Source organism: Cyanistes caeruleus, chromosome 9, assembly GCF_971803275.1.
Source record: "Cyanistes caeruleus chromosome 9, bCyaCae1.hap1.1, whole genome shotgun sequence".
In the NCBI taxonomy this organism is placed as follows: domain Eukaryota; kingdom Metazoa; phylum Chordata; class Aves; order Passeriformes; family Paridae; genus Cyanistes; species Cyanistes caeruleus.
The window spans coordinates 800,654-824,560 of record NC_141709.1 but is presented as its reverse complement, the minus strand read 5'-3'; the positions used below and the strand labels follow the sequence as shown (position 1 = coordinate 824,560).

The window sequence follows — 23,907 nt, the reverse complement described above, 5'->3', positions numbered from 1 at the left end:
CCCTGACTCCCCAAAGCCACAAGTGCTTCCCAGCCTGCTGCACCCTCCCCACAGTGCACACTGTCCTGGGAAGAGGCAGGGATTCCTCCAGGGCTGGTTTGGATGTGCAGTGTCATGGGGGGATCCCAGCTGGCAGTGATTCCCACTCTCTGTGCCAGCCTGGGGGCTCCCCCAGCCCCAGCCACGCTCCCCACGGTGCTGCCCAGCTCTGTGGGGTGTGCTGTGGGGCTTTGGGGTGCACCAGGAGTCTGCATCCCTGCTGCTGCACCAGGAGCTGCATCCCTGCTGCTGCACCAGGAGCTGCATCCCTGCTGCTGCACCAGGAGCTGCATTCCTGCTGCTGCACCAGGAGCCTGCATCCCTGCTGCTGCACCAGGAGCTGCATTCCTGCTGCTGCACCAGGAGCTGCATCCCTGCTGCTGCACCAGGAGCCTGCATCTCTGCTGCCTGGGCTGTCTGGGCTGCTGGAGGCTGAGGGAGGATTTGGGCTTGTGCTGGCAGCCAGCGAGGAGCGGCTGGCGCTGGTGGCTGGAGACAAAGCTCCAAAGCTTGTGAGCCAAGCCAGGCTGGCAGGCTCAGGAGCCAAAAGCAAAGTGAAAGGCAAGGCTCTGCATCCCTTTGTGGACTATTGCCTCGATGGTGATGATGCCTGAAGTTCTGGCTTTCGTATTTCCCAGGTTCTGTAGTGCATTGGTAACTCTGAGCTCCATATGAAGTGTCAGCCAGTTCTCCTCACAGCTCAGGCACACACAACAATCCTTTTCCAGCCCCACAACCAAGGACACCGCTGCAGCTCCAGCCCCAAAAAGCACAACCAGCAGCGAATGGAGGAGAGCAACCTGGGAGGATGGGACTGCATCACCTGCAGCTGGAATGGGACAATGAACCCCAATGTGGAAATGGACCAAAACTGATCAAAGTGTGAAAACTCATAACCTCCATCCTGGGTGTAGCCTTGGCCAGGCTCTTGCAGTGCCCAAGGTGCATCCTTGGAAGGGCTTTTAATAAATCCCTGCTTTATTCCTTTAACTCTGTCCAGCCCCTGTTCCAGGCAGCCTCTGGAGGTGTCAGTGAAGCCACTCATGACACTTCTGTCGTGGGGAGCAGCCACTGGTGCTTCCGTGAGGCTGTGGTGGTGAGGAGCAGCTCTGGAGAGGCAAACACCCTCAGGAAGGTGTAGGGGGGTGTGGATCCTCACAAGCTGCAGGGAAGGAGCTGTGCTGGGATGCTGCTGCCTTCCTGAAGAGGGGAAAGGACTGCCACAGCCACCCTGGGAGGAGAAGAGGGGTGCTGGGAAGGTGCAGCCCTACCTGCCCACCAGAGGAGCAGAGCAGGTACAGCAGATGAAATGACCTGCTGCTCTCTCCTTATTAAAAGAAAATAGAGTTTGCTGGCAGCGCTGCAGCTCTGACACCTTGATCCATTGAAACGTTTTCAGTATATAAATCAGGAGGAAAGGATCACAGCCCCCCGTGCAGGGAGAGCCTCTGCTGCTGCTGCTGCCCTCTCCCAGGGTGGGAGAGCCCTGGTGCCCCAGGGCAGGGGGTGTGGATGGCAGTGGGGGCTCCCATCCCAGCCCCAGCTTGTGGGGAGCTCTGACTGGGTGATGCCTCACTGAGCCCATCTCCTCTGGCTCAGCACGGGCGGCTCTGCAAGGAGGAACCGATGGTGATTTAAAGGTGTTGGGATCAGGAAATCCGTCATGTCCCTGCTGCTGTGACTGATCACCCTCACCATCAGCTGCCTGTTACAGACACACACCTTATTTCCAGCCTGCCTGGGTCCCTGGGCAGGGCAGTGCAGTGATGCACTGAGGAGCCTGCAGGGGCTGAGTGGCCCTGGGCCACCACAGCCACCCACTGCCAGCACGGGGGTCCCCAGGATGGATCCCCCAGAGCAGCTGGGGTTGGGATCCCTGCCCCAGGGCCTGGGGACACTGCCAAGGGGGTGGGATGAGGGATGTCACCCTGCCCTGGCGTCCCCAGGACCAGCTCACAGCTCAGCACACCCTGTGCTGCTCCCCTTCCCCTGCAGAAGGATCTTCCGTGGCAAGAGTCTCGCTTTGCTCTGAGATAAATTGTGCAGGAAATTAGGCCTGATCTGCATGAAATTCCCTCTGCATGTATGTTCCAGGGTGAACCCAGGAAAGGGTTTTTTATCCAAATCCTCCTGTCTTTTGTCTTTAATTTAAGAAGTCAGAATCTCCTGTAATTGCCTCTGCGCTCGTGGAGAGTTGGGTAATGCCAAGAAACCCTCCGGTGGCTAATTGAACACCTTATAAACGTTCTGACTGTAAGCAAAGCTCTCTATCTTACATTATAAAGATATTTAGGTCCCATTCTGTGCTGGGGTGATAATTTTATGAGGGATTTTCATATCTTTTGGATGCAATATGGGACGGATCATTACCTTTTTTTACACTTAATTGCTTTTATCATCCAGAAATATTCAGTGCTTAATGATAATAAAGAGCCTCTGCTGAGGAGGCCAAACACCAAATGTGTTATTGTCACATCTCCTCGGTGTGGCAGTTCATGTGTCACCCTGCCCAAGGTGGGCTGCCCACCCCAAACCCCCCAGGAGAGAAGAGCAAGGCCAGAGCCCCACAAAACGGGAATTGTCTTGTTTTCCTGAGCATCCCCTGCTTTTCTGGTGGCCAGAGGGTGCTCCTGCAGCAGCTGGGAGGAGCTGGATGTCCAAGAGAGCCTGGGATCAGGCCTTGCTTCTCTGGGATGGGTGTGGAGGAAGGAAATGTGCTGCTCTTGGGGCAGCCGGGCCGGGCCGGAGCCTCTCTGCCAGCTTTGCTCCTCGGAGCCACGGCTTCAAATCCAGGCCCAGGTGTTTGTGCTGCCTGTGGCTTTCCAGGAATGCATTTTTCAGTGGCCTTCTCCAGCTTTTAATTAAAGGAGCACTCCCATCATTTATTAATTACTTCTTAACCCTTCGTAGGCGCTGCAGGCCCATGGCTGACGTCGGCGCTGTCCCACAGATGCTCATCAGCAGCCATGGTAATTGATGGATTTAAACAATCTGCTGACCCCTTGGGCCCGGCAACAATTGATTAACTATTCATTAAAACATCTAGAAATTATTTATGAACCTTTTATAAACTATTTATAAGTGAGCAGGGACAGATTTATCCATGGCTGTGTACGGGCTCGCAGCGGAGGAGCTCCAAGCTGAGATTGCAGCAGCTCCAGGCAGCAGGAAACGTGCCCGATGGCACAGGAAAGCCTTTGTCACTCCACACATTTTCCCAAGTGACACAGGCTTTTCCTGCAGGCCCAAGCTCCCTGCTGGATGTGGGTCGTTCTCCCAAGGAGCAGAAATAGCACAGAATGGAGAATTTTCTGCTTTTCTGCAGAGTCAGGTAGTTTGGCTAAGTAGGGGCTGGCGAGAATCCAGCAGCAGCTTTTTTAATACACTGTTGGGCTAAACTTAGAGGAGAGGATGAGCAGGCTTGTGTGATGCTTTGCTTCTAGTGGCATAGGATTAAATTACCATCCCATTTTACTTCATATTAGTATGCAGGGATAAAGAGAGCCAAAGGCAGCAGCTGCCAGCAAAGCCCTGCTGGCTGCTGGGTGCTGTCAGGCAATGAGCTGGTTCCTGGGTAAATTGGGGATGCAGGGTGAGGTTCAGGTTCAGGGCCCACAGATGAACACCACCCCTAGCATGGATTGCTCCATTTTGGGGTTGTTTTCCCCCAGCTCGGTAATGGCAAAACAAAAATCTGTTTTCAGTCACTGTCGGTGCAGTAGGGGAAGGGAAGGTGGAGCGGCCTCGCTCAGCTGAGGCTTCATGAATCATTCCCAAGCTTTTTGTACCAAAAATGGAGCCTTTTCCAGAGGCTGCCCAAAGTGGGAAATGCTGCTCCTGGCTGCAGCATCCCAAAACACCCAGCAGCTGCTGGGGGTTCTCTCCAGCCCACAGAAACACTGGGGAGCCCCCCCTGTCTCTGGAGCTCAGCACCAGCAAACAGAAACTCAAATTGCAGCTTGCCAGCAGAGAGGACACCTGCAAAAGGAATTTACCTTCCCAGGATGTGTTCCTCGTGCAGGGTTCCTGCTCTCCTGCTGCTCAGCAGGGCAGGGGAATCCCAGCAGCAGCAGCAATCTGGATTTGTGTGGTGATGAATGGAGCTGTGCTTCGAGACCTTGTTTGGGTTTACAGGCGGGGAGTGCTCACACACGCGGAATTCGTGCGGATGAAAGCTGCACGTGGCTGTTGTCTGAGCACAAACATTGCACTGTGTGTGTCCTCATCAGCTTCAAGCTGAAGTGAGATCAAATCAGCGTGTGAAAAACGAGGTTCATATAATTTTTATAGAATTTAAAAGTTTAATAAAAAAAACAATTAGGAGATAAAAATAAAGTATACAGATAGGGCCGGGTGTCTCTGCATTCACCTCACTGACAAAGGATTGTCCCTTAAAAACAGAACCCTGCTACATATCCATAAATTCTCACACATATTCAGACATTCTTCTTAGGATCTTTGGTGTTCCTCTGTTTAGTTTTCTCTTGCCCCCTTCCCAATAGATCAATCCTCTTGGTGCCATCGAGATTTACATTCCCTGATACCAGAAATGCAATAAATTCCTCCCCCCAGAGTTCTGGTCACTGCTGGCTTCATCTGGATAAGAGAGTTTACAAAAGAAAAAAAAGTCTCCAGCTATCCTTTTCAGTCTTTGGGTTATACAGACAAAAGTAGTTTTTGTTTTAATTCTATGTCATAGCTTAACATGTATGTATTATAACACTATTTCCAACAGAAATAAAGGAAGCTATGTTAATACAACAAAATTTCCCATTCTTATACACATAACATTCATTTTAATATTTGTGAAAAGCCAACAATATGATATGTAACTATAACAAGTGCAAGCCTGAGTGTGGCTGTGCTCTCCCCATCCTGCCACAGCCCGGCCCAAGGTGTACAGGGTGTCCTGCAGGCTGCAGCTCACACAAACATCCTGCAGGATTTCACTTCTGCTCCACCTCAGGGGAAGGAAATCCAGCTCTCTGCAGTCTCTCCTACAAGAGCACTTGAGCTGTTGTGGAGAGCAGCACAAAGAAATCAGCTTTCCATGGGGAGAGAACACAAAGGTGCACCCAAAAAGCCACAGCTGGCTCAGAATTCCTGGAGGAGCACTCAAGGCAGTGTGGTCCTCATTCCCCCAGGAGCAGGGAGGTTTGGAGGGTCAGAGGAGCCCCCACCCCAGCCAGAGGCAGGGCTGAGCACTGGAGGGGGGATCACACTGCATTTCCCTCACTTCTTGTGGGAAAACAATTCCAGGAGGTGGAAAACTTGTCCTGCCTGGGCCAGCTCACCCTGGCAGCTGAGGTGGAGCATCCCTGGTCTCATGTGCTTCCAGAGGGATTTCCAGGGAATTCCAGGACCCCTGATGAGAAATGGCTGCCTAATGAGACCCATGGGAGAGCACTGCTGGTCCCAGCCAGAGGGTGGAAAAGGCTGAGCAAGGCTGGCAGAGGGAAGATGGTGATGAGAAAATCAGTGCAAGATGTTGCTGTGGTGCTTCGGGAGGGCTCCCAGGAGCAGTTTCAGAATGCAAATTAAAATAGCAGCTGATGGAAAGGGCACTCCCTGTGCCTTGGCAGCCAGGTGGGTTTTTTGGCAGCCCAGTCCCCCCATGTCCCTTCCAGTCTCCCCAGATCTCACCACTTCCTGAGCAGGGTTTCCTGTTTTGTACAGGAGGGATGCTCTGCAAACACCAGTTTTCCTGTGCCCCATGCAGTTGCAAACTCAGTGAGGAAACACCTGCCTTTTACCACTTTTCTCAGAAAAACTGGAAAATATCTGCTCCCTTCCACACTTTGCCCCCCTTTCCCAGGCAAGAGATTCCCTCCCAGTGAGGGAGAATGTGTGTGATGACTTTGTGGCCATGAGTGGATAGGAAGGGCTTTTGCTGCTCTTCCCTTTGTCTGGCTTCAGCTGGGAATGAGGTTTGAATCCTCTTCCCCTGGATCTATGTTTTGCAGCAAACCACGTTCATTGTTCCTGAAAAGCCCAAGCCATCTTCTACTTTAAACACAATCTTAAGTTATCAACAGAGGGGAGGGAAGGAGGAGGGTAAAATGACCCCAGAGAGAAAGGAGATATTTCTGAGGCTGAACAAAACATCCCAGGATTGCTCCTAGCCACTCTCTGTAGGGTTTTTTTTTCATTTCATTCAAAAACCCAGGTGAAAATAATGAAATGACTGCCAAACAGAAATAATTTATATTGCATTTCCAGCCTGTCTGCCAGACCAAACTAACTCATTGTGCCACCCCCAGCAGAGCCCCACGGAGGAGAGGAGCTCTGTGTCCTGCCCTGGGGATGCCCCAGAGCCCTCCTGGGATGCTCAGTGACCCCATGGCTGTGCCAGGGCCCTGCTGTGACCCAGGGCTGGCTCCTGCCCTGGTGGCCAGGATGGGCTGGGTGTTAGCCATGGCCTGACTGCTTGCCTGGAAGCAGCAGCAAGAGAGCTCCCCTTGCACATTTTGGTTTAAAATGCAGGAAAACAGAATGGAAAAGCAGTCTGTTCTGAGCAGGTTTAGAAAGGGATTGCTAACTTTAGAAAGTTAGCAATCCAGGGCAAGTCTCCCTTTTTAAAAGATGCTTCTAAATCAGCCATTTTGGGTCAGTCTCCACTTCTCATCCTCTGAATATCCCTTGTCCCTCCCATTTCATGGAGGGGAGTAAAACAGTTAGCAGTTCCTGACTCTTAAATAGCATCTTTCAGCATCTGGCTAAGCTGTAAAATGGATTAGCTCTGCCTCACAGCTCTGTACACAGCAATTTCAGGCTTGCACAGGAGCAGCAAAGCCTTTCCAAGCCAAACCTTTCCCCCAAAGGCCCTTCTGGGGATGCCAGGGGATGGGAACGAGCCTCTGGGGCAGCAGCACGCTGGGGAGCAGGGCATGGAGAGCTCCAGGAGCTGGGAGATCTGCTCCCACAGACAAATCCAGCGCTGAACGTGGGCAGGGCACGTTTTCCTGCCATGGGGAATGAGCAGGGAAGGAGTCAGCCCAAAGCCTGGGAGCCTGGAGCTGGGGAGATGGGCAGGGATCTCCTGCTCCCCCAGCTGTGGCACAGGGCTGCTGGCAGGTCCTGGCAGGTCCTGGCAGGGCTGCTGGCAGGTCCTGGCCAGCCCAGGGGACAGCAGTGCCACCCTCACAGGGGGCTGCTTCAGCCCTCGCAGCGGGTGAGGGCAGGGCAAGGGCTGCTGTGTCTGAGCACTTCATCCTGCTTTCTCCTGGTCCAAGTACCAGCTTTTAAGCTTGCCAGCCTCCCCTTCTGCAGGGGACCTCACCCAGCTCCTTCTGGCAGGAGCTAAATTGCTCCTTTTAAGGCAGGGATGAACTCCCATCACCTGCTCTGGCTGTGCTGGAGCGGGAGCCCTGGGGATGTGCTGGCCAGCAGAAAGTCTTGGGGAGCCTGGGAGGCAGGCTGTGCCCTCCAGGGCCAGCCAGGGAGCCCGAGTGTGAGCAGCAGAGATAACCTGGGCCAGAGCAGATGTCAGCCAGGGATTTGATGGCCAAAGCACGTTCGTGGTGCTCCCCATCCCCTCCTCCCTCCCCCTCTCCACCCGAACAGCAAGAGCCTGCTTTTGAGGTTGGAAGTCAGGTTTAGAATTTTAATGATATCCTGTATCCCACAGCCTTTCATTTGGGGAGAAACCGCTGTAAATGACCCATTTTTCTTCATATAATGATAATCATTACCGAGAGGAAAACGAGCGCTGGAGCCGGGCACAAACACAGTCACACAGTGGATGGGGCGGCTGATTCCTACTGGCAAAATGCTGCCTGGAGAAATACACCTTTTATACTGAGAAGGAACATAAAGATGTCTTTAAACATGCATGGAAATGTGTAACAAATAAGTCACCGTGGCTTGGAGCGGGGAGCCGGAGAGAGCAGCTGGAAATATTTTATCTGTTGGGCAATGAGCTCCAGCACAGCAAATCCTGGGGGAGTTCTGTCCATTCTCCTGGGGGAGTCACCTGCCCGTGCTGCTGGTGGGGAGAGCAGCTCCCATCTCCCAGTTTCCATGCTGCCTCCACACTGAGCTCCCTCCTGGCACCTGGCAATGAGGAGCCCAGGAGCTTTACCACGGGCATGGCCCCTGCTCCTGGTTTGGTTTTGGTTGTTTTTTGAAGGAGGGGAAGGATTTCATTAGCAAGGAAAGCCTGGAAATCCAAGAGTTTGTGCAAACAAATGGCTCAGTCCCAAGAAGCAGCAGCACACACCTCTGCACCTCGGGGTGCTGCCTGGCCAAGAGCCCTGACCCCTGAGCTGCCCCGGTGGGATTGTCTCCAGCTGGCTGGGGATGGATGCAAAGGAGAGGGGATGCTGGAATCCACGACTATTCCTTCAAATCCCCCAGGCCATGCTCGTGTCAGCCCCCCCAGCCCCTTCCTGCTGTGTGCTGGCTGCCAGGGGCAGCTCCCAGCCCCACAAACAGGAGCTGCTGCCGTGACTTTTCTTTGAGCTGGCACTCAAGGCACCAGTTCAGTTCCCAGACTTCGCCCCAGAAGCCACCAGCTGCCTCTGACCACGGTGTTCAGGCACCTAAAAGTTTAATTATACGTTAAGTTCAATGTATAATTAATTGATTGGGAGGGTTAGTGGTGATCCCAGGTAATGGCTCTCTTCTGGAGCAGCCTGCAGCAGCCCCGTGGCCGGCCTCATACGCCAGGGAAGGAGCTGGCTAGGTTGTGAGTGATATCAGGAGCCTGCTCTCTGGGTGCTGGAATTGAATTAGACATCAACAAGACAGATTTTATTAGATTTATTAATGGCTGGTAGGGAGAAGGCTGGAAAGCAGAGGAAGAGAAGTGTCTCCCCAGCGAGCTCAGGGCTGGCAGTATTTATCTCCAGCTGTGTCAGATGGGAGCGGTGTCACCTCCCAGGTGATGCCAGCACTGTCCCCACCCCAGGGCTGGAGCAGGATGAGGAGGGTCACCTTGAGCTCGGTGCAGGACAGCCTGTTCCAGCAGGAACTAACATGGAATTAAATGATGGAGAGGCCCATCCCCAGCCCCTGGCAGCACTCAGCTGTGGTTTCCAGCAGGTTAATGACTGTCTGCTGGGGCTGCACCCCCAGGCTTCCCCTGCTGCCAAGGGCTCACCACAACCAGCAGGGCTCTCATCAATAATTAACACCGCACAGCCTTGCCAAAACAGATCCAGCAGCTGTCTGGCGAGGCAAAGGTCCCTCGGTTTCACAAGCCACCCAGCACTTCTGCCTTGTGTGCTGTCCCTGCATTACAAAGGTTTGGGGCGAGCTTTCCTCTCAGCAAAATGCTGTGATGTGCTTGGGGAAGCTTTTACTGGGGTGCACCGTGCTGCTGCTCAGGAGCCACGGCCCTGGAGAGCAGGAGAAGCTGAGATGTCTCCTCATCTCCTGAGGCTCAGCTGTCGGTACAGCAGGCTGAGCAGCAGCTCTGCAGATGGCTGCCTCAAACCTGGGGGCAGCACAATGCCAGATGTCACCAGAGCACGAGAGCTGTTGTCACAGGAGAGGCTCTGCCTCGGGAAGGTCTCTGGGGGCAGAGAGGGAAGTAAACCCTGTGGGAAGCAGGAGGCATCAGCAGCAGTGCCACTGGGAGTGGAGAGCAGAGGCAGAAGCAGCCCAGGGATTCTCTGGATGCCCCACACGTGGTGTTTGTGCAGAGGCTGAGCCCTGGCAGTGCTGCTGAGGCTCAGTCCCTCCCTGTGCCATGTCCCACAGCCCAGGTGTGGGGCTGTGCCAGCCTCACTGGGGGCCAGCAGACACAATCTCCTTCCATCACAGCCACCAGGCCCCTCCATTCCACCACAACAGCCAGCAGCTGCCTCCTGTTAATTAAGAGCAGAACAATCACTGCTAATCAAAGGCCAGACTGATGGCAGCAGGAGCAGCCTGCTGAGCTCATCCCTCCTCCACTAACCCCGTGCTCAGGGCAGAGCAATAACAGGGACATGACTTTCTGTGCCACCACAGCCTGGCAGCAGGGACAAGCTGCAGCCACTCCCAGGGGGACAGAGATGCTCTGTGTGGGAGCTGACTGGCCTCAGGACACACAGAGCCCTCCTGGCTGTCCTGCCACCCCAACACAGGCACTGGAGCACCCAAAGGCTCCCTGAGTGCAGAAAGTCCTCAGCACCTTCACCATCACCTAGGGCAGAGGTCTCCAGGGCTGCAGTTTGGCAGTCAGACCTCTCTGTGCTCCCAGCTCTTCCCTTGGCAGCTTGGCCTGCTTTTCTTGCATCAGGTACTGATTCATAACATCACCCAGAGCCTTCCTGTGCCCTGGGTGGGTGAAGAGAGGGAGAGGGAGAGGGAGAGGGAGAGGGAGAGGGAGAGGGAGAGGGAGAGGTCCCTCTCCTGCTGCCTGAAGTCTGACAGCCAGCCTGGGCCAGGTGAGAGGACCCAGCAGGTGACTCTGCCCAGGGCTCCACAGGAGCCTCACCCTTCCAGCCAGTCCCGCAGAGCCATCCCTGTCTGAACACCCTCTCACACAGGCAGGAGGTGCCAGCAGATCTCAGATGCCTCTTCCCTGTCACATCTCCAGAGCTCTGCCCCACAGCTTCCAGCGTCTCCTTCCCCACAAGGATGTTTTTAGCACCAGGAAACTCCCAGTGCTCTCCTATTTTTAGCTCCACACTCCAGTTTTAATTTTATTTTAATGAGCTGATTCCCTCTCCCACCTGGCTCTCGGGCACCCAGTGGATTGGATGAGGATGCTGGGAGCACTCAGGAAAGTTTGTACCTCTCTGCCAGCACCCAGGAGAGTGAGGACAAGGATGAGCAAGAGCAGGAAGCTTTCCATCCTCCATCTGTAGGGATTTCCAGCAGGCAGTGGGGGAAAAAATCTGTGTGAGGAGTCTGCTCTGGCTCCACGATTGCCTTTCCCCCAGCACTGACAGTGGGAGGTTATTTGAGGACACGGTTGTGATTCACACACAGAAGAACATCCTCAGGCTACTGAAATCAGATCCAAGTTTCGTGCTCCTGGCCTGGCTCGCCCCTGGTGTTTGCATTCATGCCTATTGATGGCACAGGAAAAATCCAAGCTGTGGTCTTTGTGTGCAGGTGAAATTTGTTGGCCACTTGAGTGAGGCCTTTTTCTCTCCAGGAGAGCAGCAGCAGAGCTCAGAGCTGCTGGTGTGCTGCTGGATTTTAGTGAGATGATTTGTTCAAATGCAACTTGCAGGTGCACTCCCAGCCCTGCCATGCCTGGGGCAGGAAATGCTTTTGTTCCCAGTCCAGGGATGGCACAGCTCTTTCAGAGGAAAGCCAGACAGTTTCCTAGGCAGGGGCAGGACCAGTGAGGGTGTTGGTTATAGCTACAGACAGCTATAATATATATATATATTATATATATTTACACAGACATCCTGTGGGGTGAGCTTGGAGCATGCTGGAGGAAACGCGAAAAATCCAACAGCATCTCCAAAATAGTGGGGGAAAAGCCTGGGGGAATAAAAAAACTAAACCAAGAAACAAAAAAAAGGAGAGTATAGCTGGCTCCAGTTCCTCCAGCAGGGGCAAGGAGCACTGGGGCTGGGAGGGCAGGGGTGAATTCAGGGAAAATACCGATGGTTTGGCAGAGGAGCAGCAAGGCCAGGAAGAGCCCCGAGGCAGCAGAGAGGGAAATGCCCCAGGAGCAGTGGGGAAAGCTCTGCTGAAGGGTGATACAGAGTGCAGGGAGGCTGCAGGAGGGAGAGGAGGGTGGGGACAGCTCTGCAAGCAGAACCTGCACTCCACACACATCTCTCACTGTGGCAAACAGCCAGACAGATGTTTGCCAAATGTGCCTTTCATGGCAACCAACCCACAAACCATGGGGGATTTTGATGCTTTTACAGCTGGGGTTTGGTCCAGATTAGAACAAAATCTTGAAAATGCAACCAACTTGGAAATGCCAAGGAATTCCTCTGCAGAAACGTTTTGCTGGGGAAATGGTAAATGGTTTGGTAGAGTCAAAATGTAGTGTTATAATTCCACGTTCTATGTACAAAAATGAATCATTTACCTCCTTTAACTGTTTTTAAACACCTGAAACATCTGAAAAGCTTTTTTTTTTTGTTTTTGACACGTCTGTCAAATCTCATCAGACTCAGCATGTTTGTGAATGGGGAGATGTTCCCAGCAGCTGCAGCTGCCTGTGGCAGCAGGAGAGCCCTGACCAGGATGGCTGTGGGGGACAGAACTGGGAACAGAAAGGCCGTCTGTCCGTCCATCCATCCATCCATCATCCATCCATCCATCAATCATCCATCCATCCATCCATCATCCATCCATCCATCATCCATCCATCCATCATCCATCCATCCATCCATCCATCCATCATCCATCCATCCATCCATCCATCATCCATCCATCCATCCATCCATCATCCATCCATCCATCCATCCATCCATCATCCATCCATCCATCATCCATCCATCATCCATCATCCATCCATCCATCCATCATCCATCCATCCATCCATCCATCCATCCATCCATCAACCATCCATCATCCATCCATCCATCCATCATCCATCCATCCATCATCCATCATCCATCCATCCATCATCCATCCATCATCCATCCATCCATCATCCATCCATCATCCATCCATCCATCCATCTATCCATCCATCCATCAATCATCCATCCATCCATCCATCATCCATCCATCCATCATCCATCCATCCATCATCCATCCATCATCCATCCATCCATCATCCATCCATCCATCCATCCATCCATCCATCCATCATCCATCCATTCATCATCCATCATCCATCCATCCATCCATCAACCATCCATCATCCATCCATCCATCCATCCATCCATCCATCCATCCATCATCCATCCATCCATCCATCCATCCATCCATCATCCATCCATCCATCATCCATCCATCATCCATCATCCATCCATCCATCCATCATCCATCCATCCATCCATCCATCCATCCATCCATCAACCATCCATCATCCATCCATCCATCCATCATCCATCCATCCATCATCCATCATCCATCCATCCATCATCCATCCATCATCCATCCATCCATCCATCATCCATCCATCCATCCATCCATCCATCCATCCATCATCCATCCATCATCCATCCATCCATCCATCATCCATCCATCCATCATCCATCATCCATCCATCCATCCATCCATCCATCCATCATCCATCATCCATCCATCATCCATCCATCATCCATCATCCATCCATCCATCATCCATCCATCCATCATCCATCCATCCATCCATCATCCATCATCCATCCATCCATCATCCATCCATCATCCATCCATCCATCCATCCATCCATCCATCCATCCATCCATCCATCATCCATCCATCCATCATCCATCCATCATCCATCCATCCATCATCCATCCATCCATCATCCATCCATCCATCATCCATCCATCATCCATCCATCATCCATCCACCCACCCATGCAGCCAGCCCGTGCAGGGCTCTGCTTTGGGCAAGCAGCATTTCCCCACCCCATCACCAAAGTGACGTGATTGAGAGGGTGGTTTTATTTATTTTCCCTATTCAGGCAACAGTTCTGGTTCCTTCTGCTTGTGTTAGTTTTTGGGGAAGGGGGCTGAAATGAAGCGCAGAGGGGACTGAGGGGGTTTGCAGCAGGAGAACACAGCTGATTCACTCACTGGTATAAGCAGGAGTTGGTCTGACATGGCTCTGTTTATTTTGAGCAGGTTCTAGGAACAGTTTGCAGCTCTTTCCCCATCTCTTGATGTGCCCACACAGTGAATTATCTGTAATCATTAGCAAGTGGGCTGCTTCCTCCTTCAGACACAATTAGTGGGCAGGGGCCGGAAAAACCTTCCTCAATCTCATTTCCTTCTCAGGATGCTCTTGAGAGCTCAGTGCTGCCTTGGAGGAGGCAGGGCACAGCCGCTGCCCAGAGCGACCCTCCCTGCTCCTCGGGGTGGGAGCATCCTCCCTCCGTCCCCCGATGGTCCCCGGGGACTGCCCGGGCGGGGAAGGTGGAACCTTGGAACCTCAGCCTCCGGGTCAGGGAGGCTGAAGCAGCGGCAGGAACAGGCAGAGGCTCAGGACAAGCTGATCTCCAGTTCCCTCCCAGGCAAAGCCGAGTTTTCCCTGCCTGTGAGGCCCATCCTGGGGCGGTGCACAGGCACGGGTAACTCAGGGGCTGGTGGATGGTGTGAGCAGTGAGCAGCAGCTCCTGTCCAGGGCACCTGGCTCAGGGCTCCTGGAGCACCAACAGCCACCGGGCATTGGTGCCAAAGCCTTGGTGGCTGTGCCACAGCTGCCCCCGCTCCCGAGCACAGCTGGCTGTGCCATCGCCTCCTCCTGCCCCACACCGCCAGGTGGGAACCGGCCCAGGGGGAGCAGCAGCGCTCGAGGGGGAGCTTTGGATTTACGCTCGGGAAACCTGGAATAAATCAAAGCAATTAAAGTGCAAATGAAGCTTTAAGCAATGCGGCATCCTAATTACCTGGGAAGCGCGTTGTGCGTACCTGTGTCTCACTCCCTTTTGAAAACACAGACAGGGTTCAAATGACAGAAATAATTTAAATTAATTAGCCAGGCAGAGCTGGGCTTTGGGAGGCATCTGCTGGCGTTAAGGTCGCTGCTGTGGCAGTGGCTCCAGGAGCTCTCCAGGCTCCCCGGGCTGGAGATGCGCTTTTGTCTGGGGCTGCTGCATCCCGCGGCTCCCGGGGGCTGTGCCAGGAGGGGCTGGGCAGAGGCAGGACGGGGGCAGGAGGGCAGAGCTAGCGGTGATGAACCCCTGCAAGGAGCCACCGGCACGGCAGGGAAAAGCACAGTTTGGTTTTCCTCCGAACTGCCTGGCTGCGGTGGAACAGGGCTGTGACTGCATGTCCTTGGCACACCATGGGCACTTTATATCATCCTGGAGAGCCGGGAAAAAGAGATGCAAGACCACGAAATAACCTCTCAGACACAGGAGAGGCACCAGAGGAATAGGGCAAGGGCTGGCTGCCCCAGTGCTGCTCCTTTCCCTCGGTGCCAGAGGAAGCAGCGGTGAGAATGCACACCCTGCCCCTCAGCCAGGTTTGGACTCATTGGCAGGACCCCTGAGCCTCTCCAGGAAATCAGCATTCCCCCATTCCCACTGAAGCCTGCAGGGAAGCTGGGAAAGGGCGGGCTGGGCTGGGAATTGGAGTGTCCCAAGCAGAGCCCAGAAATGGAGAGGAGTAATGCTGCTGCTCCTCATTCCTGTTCCCATTCCCATTCCCGTTCCCATTCCCATTCCCGTTCCCATTCTTCCCATTCCCATTCCCATTCCCGTTCCCGTTCCCATTCCCATTCCTATTCCCATTCCCATTCCCGTTCCCGTTCCCTTTCCCATTCCCATTCCCGTTCCCATTCCCATTCCCGTTCCCATTCTTCCCATTCCCATTCCCATTCCCATTCCCATTCCCATTCCCGTTCCCGTTCCCATTCCCATTCCCGTTCCCGTTCCCATTCCCATTCCCGTTCCCATTCCCATTCCTATTCCCATTCCCATTCCCGTTCCTGTTCCCATTCCCATTCCCATTCCCATTCCCTTTCCCGTTCCCGTTCCCGTTCCCATTCCCATTCCCTTTCCCGTTCCCGTTCCCGTTCCCATTCCCATTCCCATTCCCGTTCCCGTTCCCATTCCCATTCCCATTCCCATTCCCACTGCCCTGGGTGTCATTTCCTCTCTCCAGTGCAATGGGGCTGTTTGAGTAGGGTAGAAGTAGAGGAGAAGAAGCAGCCAGGGATTGAATTTTGGAGGCCATGGTTGCCAAGACTGAAGCATCGCTTCAGTACCTGCCTGTGGGGGTCCTGGCACCGAGAGGGATGCAAAGGCTGTTAGATCCTGTACCTGCTTGTGGGGGTCCTGGCACCGAGAGGGATGTAAAGGCTGTTAGATCCTGTACCTGCTTGTGGGGGTCCTGGCACTGAGAGGGATGTAAAGGCTGTTAGATCCCTTCCCATAGGGGGCTGCCAGCTGGTCCCCCTGACATCCATAGCGCTCCAAGCTCATTATGCTCAGGTAGGCTGCCTTTTATTTACAGGAATTCCTGCAGGAAGAAAGTTTTGTGGATACTTGTCCAAACAAATATTTGCCTCAGATGTGCTCCCGTGGCTGTCTGACGCAGTTATTGCAGTGTTTACTCAGCACAGCTCTCAGAATGTAGTGCCCGATGCCGTCATTTTAAAGTTACCAAGTAACATTTTTGGGTTGTTTTTGTTTTGTTTTAACCCACCTGCTTTTCTCTAATAGTCCTCCAAGGAGAGCTTTATGTGCCCCCTCCCCGACAGGCTGAGCGTGACTCAAATTGGCATCTCCAAAATTGGCATTGCCAAAATTGGCATTGCCAAAATTGGCATTGCCCAAATTGGCATCTCCAAAATTGGCATTGCCCAAATTGGCATCTCCCAAATTGGCATCTCCCAAATTGGCATCTCCCAAATTGGCATTGCCCAAATTGGCATCTCCAAAATTGGCATTGCCCAAATTGGCATCACTCAAATTGGAATTGCCAAAATTGGCATCACCCAAATTGGCATCACCCAAATCGACATCACCCAAATTGGCATCGCCCAGATTGGCATCACCCAAATTGGCATCTCCCAAATTGGCATTGCCCAAATTGGCATCTCCCAAATTGACATCACCCAAATCGACATCACCCAAACTGGCATCTCCCAAATCGGCATCTCCCAAATTGGCATCTCCCAAATTGGCATCACCAAAATTGGCATCTCCCAAATTGTCATCTCCCAAATTGGCATCACCCAAATTGGCAAGCTCCTCTGTGTGGATCCACAAAGTATTTGGTATATATATAAATAATATATATATATTTGGTATATATATAAATGTATAAATATTTATAAATATAAAAAATATATAAATATATAAATATATAAATATATAAAAAAATATATAAATCTATAAATATATAAATATATAAATATATAAATATATAAATATATAAATATATATAAAAATATATAAATATATATAAATCTATAAATATATAAATATATAAATATATAAATATATAAATATATAAATATATATATCAATCCCCCACTCAGCAGCAGGGCTGGGGAGAGCAGCAGCTCCTGGCACAGCAGGGGAAGAGTTCACACTGCAGTGAGCGCTTGGAAACAGTTTGGAAAAGGCAAGAGAGGCGCTCACCCCGGGATGTGCATGGTTGGAGCGGGGAGGAAACAGCCCTGGGACCCCGTGACTTGGTCCCCTCCTCCCTCTGAAAGGGATATTAAATACACCAATATATTATATTAATATTTTATATATTAACATTATTAATTTTTTGTATTAATTAATTTATAATTATTATATCTAATTAAATATTTAATTAATATCACGAATTAATTATTAATTTAACATCAAATGAACAATATTCATAAATTCAATAATTAACTTTCAATAGTTTAATTTTTGTATTATCTGATTTATATTTATTAATTTATCAAATTAAATATTCAATTAATATCACGAATTATTTATTAATTTAACATCAAATTAACAATATTCATAAATTCAATAATTAACTTTCAATAATTTAATTTTCGTATTAATTGATTTATAATTATTAGTTTATCAAATTAAATAATTAATATTACTAATTGATTATTAATTTAGCATCAAATGAACAATATTAATAATTTCAAAAATTAACTTTCAATAATTATTAATAATGAATAATTTCAATTAATTAGTATAAATATTATGTTATAAATATATATGCTATTATATAGAAATATATGATATGATATAATATGATCATTATATTAAATGATATTATATGATATAATATGATTATTATATTAAATGATATGATATGATATATGGTATGATATGATATGATATTATATATTATTGATATGATATATATTATTGATATGATATGATATGATATGATATGATATGAGATATGATATGATATGATATGATATGATATGATATGATATGATATGATATGATATGATATTATATTATATTATATTATATTATATTATATTATATTATATTATATTATATTATATTATATTATATTATATTATATTATATTATATTATATTATATTATATTATATTATATTATTTCCAAGCGAGCTGCTCCCCAGCCGTGCCGTGCTGTGATGCATCCCCCTGCCCTTTAAATAACCGCTGCCTTCTGAAGGGATAAATACTGACAGGGGGAAAGGGAAAAAGCGCCACTGCTCCCTCCTGAAAGACCTCATTTAGCTGGAATTATCTCCCCTCGGCTATAAATCCTCTGTAAAACTTGGCACGGGGTTTAAGGCAGTTGCAGCTATGGGTGTATATTTTTATCCCAAACCTCGAGAAAGAGCGGATTGAAGGCGCGAAGGGCAGCTCTGGATTGTTGCTGGCGAGAGTGGGGCTGCAGGGACTGTCTCGCCTGGGAAGCACACGCAGCACTTCTCATCAATTCCCACCACATCTCTTTGGTTTCCTTCTGAGCCGTTCCTGCCTGAGGAATTATTTGAACATGCCAGTTTTCCTTGCTGGCAGCAGACTCAGAAGAGCGTCCCGAGGGCCCTGGCTGGAGCAGCAGCTTTAATTCCCTCGCTAACATTTGCTGAGCACCACATCCTTTGGAAACCAGGGCGCAGGTACACGCATCCCTGCCGTCCACCTACTCAGGCTCAAGGCAGGGCTGGCTCTGACTCATCGGGCTTCCCACCTTCTCTTCTTTGTTCTCCTTGTCTCCCTGAAGCAGGAGACAATCCAGCTTTTATTTAAATCAGGCCCTATAAACATAAGCAGCGGCAAAGTAGGGCAGGTTTTTAATGGCTTACACCTCCTTGGGCTTGGCTCCTTGCCTCCAGCCTCTGTGATCCCGGCCCATCTCCACGTTCAATGACATTTTTGTGTGCGCTGGGACCTGGCTGTTCCTTTCTGGGAGTGCATTCCCTGCACAGAAAAGATGAACAAATCAATTAGGCAAGCACAGCATGGCGAGGAGGAGATGTGTCCACGGGCAGCTGGGACCTCATGACACCCTGGGGACAGCTCTGCCCTGTCCCCCCAGTGCCAGCCCTGTCCTGAGCCCTGCTCGAGGAGGGACGTGTCCCATGCCCTGTGAGCTGCTCAGTAGCTGTAGAGTCCCACGGCTGCAGTAAAACAGAGCTGTCCAGGCTGGGACCTCTGCAGGAACCTGTGGCTGTGTCTCCCTGCTGGAACTGGGACACCCGGAGCTGGGACACCCGGAGCTGGGACACCCAGAGCTGGGACACCCAGAGCGGGGACACCCGGAGCTGGGACACCCAGAACCCGGACACCCGGAGCTGGGACACCCAGAGCTGGGACACCCCGAGCTGGGACACCCGGAGCCGGGACACCCAGAGCCGGGACACCCGGAGCTGGGACACCCGGAGCTGGGACACCCAGAGCTGGGACACCCAGAGCTGGGACACCCAGAACCCGGACACCCAGAGCTGGGACACCCGGAGCTGGGACACCCCGAGCTGGGACACCCGGAGCTGGGACACCCAGAGCTGGGACACCAAGAGCTGGGACACCCCGAGCTGGGACACCCGGAGCTGGGACACCCGGAGCTGGGACACCCAGAGCTGGGACACCCGGAGCTGGGACACCCAGAACTGGGACACCCGGAGCTGGGACACCCGGAGCTGGGACACCCGGAGTTGGGACACCCAGAGCTGGGACACCCAGAACCCGGACACCCGGAGCTGGGACACCCGGAGCTGGGACACCCGGAGCCGGGACACCCGGAGCCGGGACACCCAGAACCCGGACACCCGGAGCTGGGACACCCAGAGCTGGGACACCCAGAGTTGGGACACCCAGAGTTGGGACACCCGGAGCCGGGACACCCGGAGCTGGGACACCCGGAGCTGGGACACCCAGAACCCGGACACCCGGAGCCGGGACACCCGGAGCCGGGACACCCGGAGCGGGGACACCCGGAGCGGGGACACCCGGAGCGGGGACACCCAGAACCCGGACACCCAGAGCCGGGACACCCAGAACCCGGACACCCGAGTGTCCCCAGCGCGGTGTGGTTTTGTGCCCGTGCTGCTGGAGCAGGAGGGCTCAGGGTGAGCTTGCAGAGGAGCTGCGGGCAGGGGGTGCCCGTGGCAGGGCAGAGGCTGCGTTTCCCTGCAGGACACCCCGCGCTGGGGCTGTGCTCGGTGAGAGGCTCTTGTGCATCCTCATGCACAGCTGGGGCTGTGGTGGTGGCCCGGGGCTGGGATGGGAGCCCAGCTCACTCTGGGGTGTTCTGGGGACTCAGGGGGGCCGGCATCGCCACCGTTCCGTGGCCAGCACACAGACGGACCCTAACGCCTGCTCTCTGCTGTCCTTTGCAGGGATGGAGGGATGCGAGCGCGGCTGGGAGCAGCAGGACACCGGCACAGCCCCGTGGGGGTCGGCGTGAAGGCGATTCCCTGTGAGGACACAGCAGGAGCCCCCCGGACCCTGCAGGAACCTCGCTGGGAACAGGGAGCGCTCCCCTTCGGCCCCGTCGGCCGCCGCGTTTGCAGGGATCTCCGCCGGGATCTGGGGCTCGGAGCCCGGAGGAGCGCTAGTGCCGTGCCGGAGAGCCTGGCGGCGATGGGGGAGCCGGCAGCGAGGAGGGGCGCTCCTCCAGGAGGCCCCGCGGAGCCGTGAGCCCTGGCTGCTGCTGGCGGAGGCTGCCTGGGGCTGGGCTGCTCGGCCAGCCCCGGGCCGGGGGCAGAGCCGCGCTGCCCGCAGGGCTCGGCCGCCGAGGGGCGACGGGCCGGGGGCGGCTCTGCCGGGGCAGCCCCGAGCCCCGGGCCGGCGGGGCTGCCGGCCGAGCCGCCGCTGCTGCTGCAGGCGCCTCTTCCCGGGGCGGCGGCGGGGGACAGAGCGCTCGGAGGCCGGGCTGGCCGCGGGTGCGCCCCCGCGCAGCGCCCCCGGCACCGCTCCCCTAGCGCCGACACCGCCGGGGCCGCCCGCCTCGCCATGGTGCTGCCGCCGCCCGACAAGCGCCACGTCTGCCTCACCACCATCGTCATCATGACCAGCATGGCCTTCATGGACGCCTACCTGGTGGAGCAGAACCAGGGGCCCCGCAAGATCGGCGTCTGCATCATCGTGCTGGTGGGGGACATCTGCTTCCTCATCGTGCTGCGCTACGTGGCCGTGTGGGTGGGCGCCGAGGTGAAGACGGCCAAGAGGGGCTACGCCATGATCCTGTGGTTCCTCTACATCTTCGTGCTGGAGATCAAGCTGTACTTCATCTTTCAGAACTACAAAGCGGACAAGAAGAACCTGGAGACGGTGGCCAGGAAGGCTCTGACCCTGCTGCTCTCCATCTGCGTGCCGGGGCTCTACCTGGTGCTGGTGGCCTTGGACAGCATGGAGTACATACGGACCTTTCGGAAGAAGGAGGACCTGCGGGGACGCCTCTTCTGGGTGGCCCTCGACCTGCTGGATATCCTGGACATCCAGGCCAACCTGTGGGAGCCGCACAGGACCGGCCTGCCCATCTGGGCAGAGGGGCTCATGTTCTTCTACTGCTACATACTCCTCCTGATCCTGCCTTGCGTGTCCCTCAGTGAGATCAGCATGCAAGGGGAGCACATCGCCCCGCAGAAAATGATGCTCTACCCCGTCCTCAGCCTGGTCACCATCAACATCGTCACCATCTTCATCCGGGCCATCAACATGATCTTGTTCCAGGACAGCAGGGTCTCCACCATCTTTATCGGCAAGAACATCATCGCCATCGCCACCAAGGCGTGCACCTTCCTGGAGTACAAGCGGCAGGTGAAGGAGTTCCCGCAGAACGCCATCGCCCTGGAGCTCCAGCAGAACTCCCTCTCGCACAACCAGACCATCCACAGCGTGCAGGGCATCCCCCACGAGCCGTCGCCCACCAGCGAGATCCTGGACACATGAGGGGTCCCCCAGGCCGGCGTTGGTTCAGACGGCCGCGTGCCGAGCCGAGGAGGGACGATGCTGCTCTCCTGCTGCCCGCTGCAAGCACGACAGACAAATCCCGGCAGCGAGGGCTCTTCTAGGCACAGGAACACCAACCGCGTTCTGATTGAGCTGTGGAGTGTCCTCCAGACGTCTTCATCTCAGGTATAACCCTAGGAGTCCTCCAGACAAACCAAATGGACTTGCAAAGGACCTGAACCAGCTGACCCTCTCTCTCTCCCCTCCTCCTGCCACCATCTCCCCTCCCGAGCAAAGACCGCTAAGGTTGCAACGTCCCTTTTTACTCCCCCAGCTCCCCACCTTTACTCCAAGCCTGGATCGAAGATTTTGTTACTGGAGACCTTTTTACGGAGCGGGGACGAGGGCACGGGGGTGCGGATGGGGGGGAGGGTGGGCTGTCTGAAGCAGTAAACCCTGTGATCGTAGATGTCTCTTATCCTCTTATCTCCAATGGTTGTGTTTACAGTTCCTATTTCTGTCGGCTGCGGGGCTCTCGGGCTGCCCCGTGGGCCGGTGTGCCCGTGGTGGGTGAGAGCAGGGAGCCTGCACTGGGGAGCGGGGCTGGGGCTGGCGTGGCTGCCCTGGCCCGGGCCCAGGGGGAAGGAGCCTCCAGCAGCGCCCTGCGCCGGCCCTGCCATGAGCAATACCTGCCCAGCTAAAGCTGACCTGGTGCCGGTGTTTCACCTGTCCCATTCACTCCAAACCACTCAGCACAATGTTTCTACTTCTGGAAGGGTCCCTCTGTCCGTCTCTCCCTGCCATGGGGAGCCTCCCTGCCTGCAGCCTCCGCGGCCCCCGGCACTGCTGCTGGCACCAGGAGGGGCTGGGAACGAGGATGGCAGTGATGCATTTCACTCCAGCATCAAGAGTTTATAAAGAGGGCTGCTTTCCACAGCTACTGTATTTTTAAAATAAATATTAAAAAAAACCACACAAAAAACCCCAACAAACAATCCCAAAAAAGAGCTGGGAAGGATGTGCTGCCCTGGGTACGTGGCTGGGATGGGATGGGATGGGATGGGATGGGATGGGATGGGATGGGATGGGATGGGATGGGATGGGATGGGATGGGATGGGATGGGATGGGATGGGATGAACTGGGAAGGATGTGCTGCCCCAGGCAGGTGGCTGGGCTGGGGTGAGATGGGATGGGATGGGGTGGGATGGGATGGACTGGGAAGGATGTGCTGCCCAGGGCAGGTGGCTGGGATGGGATGGGACAGGATGGGATGAACTGAGAAGGATGTGCTGCCCTGGGCAGGTGGCTGGGATGGGATGGGAGAGGATGGGACAGGATGGGATGGGATGGGATGGGATGGGATGGGATGGGATGGGATGGGATGGGATGGGATGGGAGAGGATGGGACAGGATGGGATGGGATGAACTGGGAAGGATGTGCTGCCCAGGGCAGGTGGCTGGGATGGGATGGGACAGGATGGGATGGGATGAACTGGGAAGGATGTGCTGCTCAGGGCAGGTGGCTGGGATGGGATGGGACAGGATGGGACAGGATGGGATGGGATGAACTGGGAAGGATGTGCTGCCCCGGGAAGGTGGCTGGGATGGGATGGGACAGGATGGGATGGACTGGGAAGGATGTGCTGCCCTGGGCAGGTGGCTGGGATGGGGATGAGCTGGGCTGGGGTCTCCTCTGCAGGTGTGGCTGGTGGTGAGGGGCTCAGCCATGGGCAGCAGGGTGGGAGGCGAGGGCCAGCTGGACAATAAAAGCCCCATGAGAGCAATGGCTTCTGGTGGTCTCTTTTCTGCCAGCATGGGGAGGGTGGGGCTCAGCTCTCATACAGCCCAAATCATTTGTCTTCTCTCCTGTCCACCTCCCCTGGACTGCCCAGTGCCATTCTGAGGTTCTGTGCCCCGCACTCACTGAGCAGTGGGACCAGAAAGGAAATAAATCATTGTTCCAGCTGCAGTGCTGCCCCAG

The 23,907-nt window shown here is 53.6% G+C and overlaps 1 protein-coding gene across 1 annotated transcript in view; it reads left to right on the top strand.

Annotated features, from left to right (window-relative positions):
- Positions 1–22,978, top strand: part of TMEM121 (transmembrane protein 121) — a 38,223-nt gene extending 15,245 nt beyond the window's left edge. The window contains exon 2 of the mRNA XM_086842918.1: positions 20,371–22,978. Coding sequence (XP_086699044.1) covers positions 20,987–21,925 — 939 coding nt within the window. The 5' untranslated portion in view covers positions 20,371–20,986 and the 3' untranslated portion in view covers positions 21,926–22,978. The remainder of the gene's footprint in view (positions 1–20,370) is intronic.
- The last annotated feature ends 929 nt before the right edge of the window (positions 22,979–23,907 follow it).